Source organism: Lutjanus erythropterus, chromosome 22 (assembly GCF_056507025.1).
Source record: "Lutjanus erythropterus isolate fLutEry1 chromosome 22, fLutEry1.hap2, whole genome shotgun sequence".
Classification (NCBI taxonomy): domain Eukaryota; kingdom Metazoa; phylum Chordata; class Actinopteri; order Lutjaniformes; family Lutjanidae; genus Lutjanus; species Lutjanus erythropterus.
Genome location: NC_139338.1, coordinates 29,282,336 through 29,289,739, shown reverse-complemented (window position 1 = coordinate 29,289,739; position 7,404 = coordinate 29,282,336). Strand labels below are relative to the sequence as shown.

At 44.7% G+C, this 7,404-nt stretch overlaps 1 protein-coding gene across 8 annotated transcripts in view; it reads right to left on the bottom strand.

Annotated features, from left to right (window-relative positions):
* Positions 1–226: 226 nt before the first annotated feature.
* The window catches only part of LOC146307125 (filamin-C-like), a 53,449-nt gene continuing 46,271 nt past the window's right edge, over positions 227–7,404 (bottom strand). For 4 of the 8 annotated variants that reach the window (XM_084710459.1, XM_084710462.1, XM_084710461.1 and 1 more), the window contains 13 exons: positions 7,115–7,276; positions 6,634–6,837; positions 6,285–6,437; positions 5,825–5,947; positions 5,446–5,703; positions 4,468–4,737; positions 4,173–4,310; positions 3,239–3,354; positions 2,692–2,824; positions 2,133–2,309; positions 1,818–2,036; positions 983–1,189; positions 227–880 (listed from right to left, as the gene is read on the bottom strand). In XM_084710459.1, the coding sequence (XP_084566585.1) occupies positions 693–880; positions 983–1,189; positions 1,818–2,036; positions 2,133–2,309; positions 2,692–2,824; positions 3,239–3,354; positions 4,173–4,310; positions 4,468–4,737; positions 5,446–5,703; positions 5,825–5,947; positions 6,285–6,437; positions 6,634–6,837; positions 7,115–7,276 (2,348 nt within the window). In that variant the 3' untranslated portion in view covers positions 227–692. The remainder of the gene's footprint in view (positions 881–982; positions 1,190–1,817; positions 2,037–2,132; positions 2,310–2,691; positions 2,825–3,238; positions 3,355–4,172; positions 4,311–4,467; positions 4,738–5,445; positions 5,704–5,824; positions 5,948–6,284; positions 6,438–6,633; positions 6,838–7,114; positions 7,277–7,404) is intronic. The other 4 variants (XM_084710464.1, XM_084710465.1, XM_084710466.1 and 1 more) reach the window with 1 other exon arrangement.

Sequence of the window (7,404 nt, the reverse complement as noted above, 5' to 3'; positions counted from 1 at the left end):
TGGGGGAAGACATTAAACACACTTTAGCCAAATCAAGATACGCTGCAGGCCTGTCCGGTGCAATCCTGAAAAAGAAGAGACTTGAGAACTGAGTTCAAAGTGTACTGCAACTTCTTTCACTGGTTAACATTTCTGCACCAGGTGTGTCTTCATCTGAGTCAAAAAGTGGGATCAAAAATGGGAAAAGTGGGACTCTGATGAGGACAGCAGATGACATTAACATTAGTCACTGAAGAAAGTTTAGTCTGTGTGCTCCAGGAAACTTTGAACTCATTTTCCCCTTTTTTGATCTGCCCTGTCAGTGATGTTAGTGATTGGTCAACAGTGTCAATTAGCATCATTCAGGGTTGAACTGCTGTAAATGTCGGCGTGGTGTGGCTCTAACAGAACGCTGCATAGCTTATGTTTATGTTCAACACGTTAGCTCTCAAGGTTTCAAACTGTGGTCACTGCTGCAGCAACAGAACGACAAACTGCAGAACAAAGAGGTCGCTGAGTCCCGTCTGTAACAGAAGCAACAAATACACAACTGCACTTGTTCCAGGCAGCGAGTGAAAGAGAGTGAAATAACATAAAATACAGAGCGTGAAATCTGTCCGTTTAAACAGGAAGTGAACAGTCTTTGCGTCTTCAGTGCATCAGGATGAGGAGCTGCAGCAGAGAGACAGACACGGAGATGAAGAGTTCAGTTTTTAAGGGACGGTGACATGGAAGGGACTGCCGGGGACATTTTCGTCGCCCCATTTGACAATGAGGATGTAGCTGCCTTGTTCTTTGACAGTGTACGTGACGTTGTACATCCTGTTGCCCATGTGTTTGACGTAAACCTCCTCGCAGGGCGTCTTCGGCCCATGAACACCCACCATCAGCATGTTAGTGCCTGCAGAGTCAAGAGCAAAGACATTCGTCAGTAATGGTGAGAAATAATACATTTTAATGTTCAGGATGTGTTCCGGTGTGTTTTTGAAGTGTTGTTCCTCACCTGCTTTGCTGCAGTCGACCGTAAACGTGTTCTTCTGACCTACGAAGGCCTTTGATAGGCCAGAACCTCTGGAGATGACTTTACTGGCGTCTGAGGAGAATTTGGGTAAGGAGGCAAAGGCACCTCCCATCGTTGATGACTTGCTGACAGTTTCCACGAGAACAGACGACGTCTCATGTAGACTGTGGCCACCGGACAGTCGAGGTCCTGCAGAGAGATTCAAAGAAACCAAATTCAAATGAACCATCTCCAGACATTCCTGGGCTCTCTCTTCTAACAGCTGGGTTCATACGGTGCAGCTCATCACTGACCGCAGTGGAAAATCATTCTCACTCCAAACCCATCACGGTCGGACTTCTGGTCCGGACCTCCTTCCCATCATTCATTAATGGGTTAGGTTTAAGGTAAGGCTTACGGAAAGACCACGGTTTGGGTTAAGAACTTTTGGTGAAAACCAAAGCACCATTAAAAGCAGCCCTGCATCATAAGAAAAACAATCCGTGTTGACAGAAAAACTGCCTTTCTATCGTGAGGAGAGTTGCAGGGAAAAAAAGTTTGTATTGCAGGTAAAACAGCCCCATGTTGTCAGAAAAACAGCCGCATGATGCAAGAAAAACAGTTCCACATTGTGAGGAAAACAACCCTGTGTTGAGAGAAAAACAGCCCCGTATTGAGGAGCGAAGTAGCTCCAAGTTGAAGGGAAAAACTGCCCTGTATCGCAGAAAGAAACAGGAAGGTGTTGCGAGAAAAACAGCACTGTATCATGGGTAGAAACAGCTCTATGTTTCTGGTGATAGAAAAACACCAGCAGGTTCTCTCTTATCCGTTAACAAACCTGAGACTTTGGCCTTGAAGGGGCTGCCTACGATGTGCTGTGGTCCTCCGTACTTGATGGAGATCAGGTAGTTTCCAGGAGCCATGGGCATGTAGGAAACCTTGTAGCCCTCAGGACACTCCTGACAGTCCATCTTCACCTTCGATGGTCCGTCAATGGTCACAGAAAGAGCTCCTGAGCCAGCATTGCAAGTGTTCACGATAAACTCTGACGCCACGCCTGAAGGAGGACACAGACATGAAAAACACCCTTTAAAATTTACTTCATTTTTTTCACTGAGCACCTTCAAAATAAGGTGTTTATTTTTATGTATACCAGTGGTTCCTCCCTCCAGTCCTGGTCCAAAGGCAGACACCATGCCGGGATCTCCAACCTGTCCTGGTTCTCCCACTCGGATCTTGAAGGGACTGCCAGGAACGTGGCTGCCATTGAAGCGAACATCGATAGAATGAATTCCATTTTCTCTCGGGACGAATCTGATGGCATGTTGGTCTGCAGAAAGACACGGGTGACCAAAGACACTCATGATGGATCCTGACTGTCTGTGATTCTGATTTTCTATCGCCACCTCTGAAAAGTGTAAGTAGACATAATTAATTAAGATCTTTGTTTTGTCCTGATTTCGTCTGAGGAAATTCTGGGTCACCTTTGATAATTAAGCTTTGAGTTTTCACAGCAGTAAAGAAAGTTTGGATCATCAGAATTATTAGCTATTTAGAGTTTGGTGTCATCTGCATATTGATGCATTTTGAGTGGAATACAGAAAATTAGCAGACCGATGCTTGAGCCTTGCAGTCCTCTATCTGAAACATTTATGCTCTTTTCACAAACTGTTCCTGATGCTGCTGTTACTGCTATGAATGGAGGGTCTCACCACTGTCCAGCTCCGTGATGTGACACTCCTCTATGGCTCCTGACGGTGTGTGGATCTTTGCATCGATCAGCCCTCTGGCTCCATTCAGCTGCACAGCAAACGAAGCCTCCTGCCCGACTTTTAGACCCATCTCCTTTCGAAGAACAGATCAGAGAAGAGCAAAGCTAAACTGTTATTCATGTTCAACTTCTTCCATCCACACAAGCAATTTTAGATCCTGTTAATTAGACAAAATAAAATAAGTAAAGCTTCGACTGTCCCTCGTTACTACAAAGGTCAGGAGCCAAATATACAGAGCTATAGTTAAAACAAGCAGACAGCAGAGATACATTTATACACGAGTTCACGGAAACTCTCTCAGTATAGAGCAGCCAGTCAGACACTAATAATAACTCTGTTCAAAGTAAATCCAAATGTCACCTTTAATATAGCAGATGACGGTTGATGATGGTTTAACATGGAGGCTCTTCATATATCAGTGGCCTCAGCTGCCTCCATACAAACTGTTTCATCAAACTTAATGAAGGTTTAGATGAGGCGTTCTCACCTGCAGGCTCGTGATGGTGAGGCGGCGAGCGTCATCAGACAGAGTGGCGATGGGAACGATGAACGGAGAGTCTGGGATGTGCTCGTCATTGAACTTAATGGAAACCTCATAGTCACCTGGAGAGAAGCAATAACAGTAAAAGGCAAACTCAGATTATTACGGCTTTTTATATCATTATTAATTCATGTTCATAACACTCTAATAGAAGTTCCCCGTTCCTCCAGAGCGTAGTATAGCTGAGGTGTTCCCCAGGGGTCCATACCTGGCCCACTATTGTTTTCAATATACATATTAGACTGCAATCCAATAGTCTAATTAATGTTTTTATTTGCCTTAATGATATCAGCTGCTGTGGAAGAGTATTATAGTCAGGCATAAGAGGAAAAAAAGAGAATAAAGTTGGCATGTTGAGAGTAAAGTCAAAATGGTATTCTGACTGAACTGACCAAACTTCTGAAATATTACCCAGTTGATTAAAATCATCAGGATCAACAGCCAATCAGAGTTACGTGTCATCTGCACGTCGATCAGTCTTAGTTCTTGAGATGATGGGCAGAGCCTCGTGTTACTCCACATGTAATGTTCACTCTGAGTGGGACACGTTTCTCCTGTGGACGTCCAGCTTGTGACTGTTTTTGCATAAAACTCGGACACAGGAATTAAGATTTCTGTCCACTTAGTATTGATAAATGAATTGAGGGAAATTCTGGATCAGTTGTAGCTTTTAGTTTTCATGGCAGTGAGGATTAAATAATCAGATCATAGAGTTGGGTGCATTCTGTATAGTGACACACATTATTAATGACGACATGAAAAGGTAGTGGGCCCAGACTCGAGCCCTGTGGTACTCCATATTTAATGATATGTTGACTGATTTTTGTCCACCTAATATGTATCCATATTTTCTGATTTAGCATTTGTGTTAGAGTCTCACCAGGCTCCTGAACCACGTAGGCGACTCCACATGATCCATCTTTCCTGTCTTCAAAGGTGATCTCCGCCTTGCTCGGTCCCTCTACAGCGATGGATAGACCTCCAGCACCGGCCTCTCGGGTCCAGATACTGAACTCAGCTAAAACACAACAAAAACATCTCACATTTATCACCGTAAGTTCTGCCACTACATAAACATTTTACTTTTGATTATTTTTTGCAAATACATCTGTAAACTCTAAATGGAAGAAGATGAGGAAGGAATAAAAGGAAAGAAAAGTCTTTTTGCAGCCTACCTGGGATTCCTGCGACTCCACGGTCCAGTCCAGTTCCTCCTGCTCTGACCTTGTGGGCCCCTCCTTCTCCCAGGGGCCCCACAGTGAACTGGAAGGGGCTCCCAGGGACGTGTTGGCCCCGATATTTAACATTGACAGTGTGAGCTCCCATCTCCTGAGGGATGAAGCGAACGCTGTAGGTGCTGTCCTCTCCCTTAATGATCTCTGCATCCTCTGTCTTTCCTCCGGGACTCGTCACCTGAGCCGTCATCTCCTGGTTACCCGCCTCACCTGAGGAGGAGGAGGAGGAGCGAGAAAGAGCGACATGGTTCACATGATCTGTCCTGCTTGATTCTGCTGAGTGTTAAGAGTCTGTGAGTGGTTACAGGACATGCACCAAGAAGACAAACATCACACTGTCATCAACATCTCATTCACAGAAACTTTATCAATCTTCTCTGGTGATTACACCTTTTTTTGCCATTGTTTTCTGGACTCAAGCCGTTAGCGAGTGGTTAAGTTTTAATTTGAATTTTAGTTTGGTTTGGTAGACCATGTTCCTGTGTTCCAATGATGCTACAGAGAACCAACGAGAAATTCTCTTTTTCAAAATCAGGTAAGGTACATAAACTCTTGAATCAGGTGTAAAATGTATTGACACGAAGATGAAAACAGGTTATTTTTCTGAAAACATGAAAAGTTGAAGTTAAAATGCACCCAGCCTGAAACATATGTGGCAGTAAAATGCAACACATATATTAATGCATCAGTAAAGTGAATTCAAAAACATGCAGGACTTGTATGGAGTATTTTTACAGTATCCTGAAACTTTCAGTGCATCAGAACCTTTAACATGCAGAATCAGGTGTAAAGAGGAGGTGAGAGGATCACAGCACTGCAGTTTATTACCAGTCAGATTCATGCACACACACTAAAAACCTGCCTCAGTATCAGGAAAGTTAGACACAAGAAAACACACACTCGTCCACACACACACACCGTCCTGCAGCGGCGGTCGGCTGCCCGCCGGCATGCCGTTGAAGCCGCTCAGACTCTCTCGTCCCAGGAAGTCTCCGAACACGTCTCTGAAGGGCTCCCCTCCCACCTGCGTGCTCTCCTCCACTCGGACCTCCCTCTTGGTCTCTCCCGCTCGAGTCTTGCTGATCTCGGTGCGCTCGGTGCGCGTGTAGGTGTGACTGCTGCGCGTGAACGTCCGAGTCAGACGCTCCTGAGCCGACACCATGTGAAACCAGTTCCCTAAAAACCAGCAGGGAGAAGCAGGGAGGAATCGAGGGACAAAGACAAGGAGGTGAAGAGGAGGAAGCAGGGAGGACAGGTGGAGACAGGTGGAGGGAACAGTGATGATGTCACAGCTCACCTGGTATTTTGAGGTTGAGGTCACAGGTGCTGCCCACAGTCGCGATGGAGGGAGCCTGACGTTTCCTGGTGATGGACTCCTTCATCCTGCCTTCACCAAACACCTTCACTGTGAACGGACTCCCTGCTCACACAAATATCAAGGAAACAGTGAATCTGTGAACGAGTATTTAAACACTGCAGGATTACTCATTTTAAAAAGTATTTTTTTCACCACCTGTTGTTGTACTTGTACCTTCTGTTGCGATTGTTTCTGGAAATTGTTGGCATCAATGTAAACACAAGAATCTCAGCTCTCTAATGGTGTGTCACATGAATACACACGTTTACATTGTACTTGTGTACTTTGACTCCCACCCCGACCTACACACCCCTATAGCCAAGCAAACATCTGCTGATCAGTCCAGATATAATAATCAATAATCAGATGTTCTGTCAGTCCAGAGCAGCGTGGTTTGTACCTGGGACATGTTGGTCAGCAAACTTGATGTTGATGATGTAGTTTCCAGGTTCAGTTGGACAGTAGGTGACTTTACAGGTTCCGTCCTCCACGTCTTCACAGTTAATGTCCACTTTACTGGGACCTTCGATGGACAAACCAAGACCTCCATAACCTGAAAACACAGAGGACAATGGAGGACAAACAGTCCTCTAAGTGCCCAGGAAACAAATCCGTCTGCAGAGGAAGATCATATGAACGACTACCAAGTTAACCGTCTGGTTTTCAGATTGGTTTGTCAGTTTTCCAAAACTGTTCTGATGTTGGATATTAACGAACTTCCTGTTTAAATAAAGGTTAATTAAACTTACCTGCGTTCCTGGTGTCAACGATGAACTCAGCCACCTCAAAGGTGTGTCCCTCCACCAACCCCTGACCATAAACCTTCACCTTACTGGCGTCTCCAATCTCCGATTGACCAACCATGATCTTAAACGGACTGTTGGTCACATGTTTCCCGTTCTTCTTCACACTGACTACGTGTTCTCCTACTTCCTTTGGTGTGAAGGAGATCCCTGCAGGCAGAAGGAAGCGTTTCAGACATATCAACTTTTACTTCAAGTTTTACTTCAAAATTAACATTTCCTTCAATAAAAAAGTGGGATCAAGTCCTAATTGTTGCTTTTCCAGTCCTAAAGAAGTCCTTTTTACTGGCTAATTTTACAGTTAGTCTCCAATCAGTGACAGACAGCCAGTGCTAGTCCTTGTTGATTTTTATTTAATGTAAAAATAAAAGCTAAGAATTAGGCTCCTAAATCATGGATGTAACAACTGTGAGCAGTAAAGACTGACCGATGTGTCTGTTGGGCAGCCTCTTCAGCAGACACGGCTCCTCGCTTCCAGACGGCGCTCTGATGCTCGCCGTCAGACTGCTCAGGTCCGTCTCTGTGATTTTTAAGGAAACATCTGTCGCTGTGCCAACGTTAAGCTGAGACATCCTCATGGAGTCATCACCTGGAGGTCAGTCACATCAGGACAAAACCGGTAAGAACCACATCAACAACCTGTGAGGTAATTATTTCATATAAAGATATATGAAGTAAATAAAGATCAACCCTTAAGAGGAACAGACAATAAAGGTT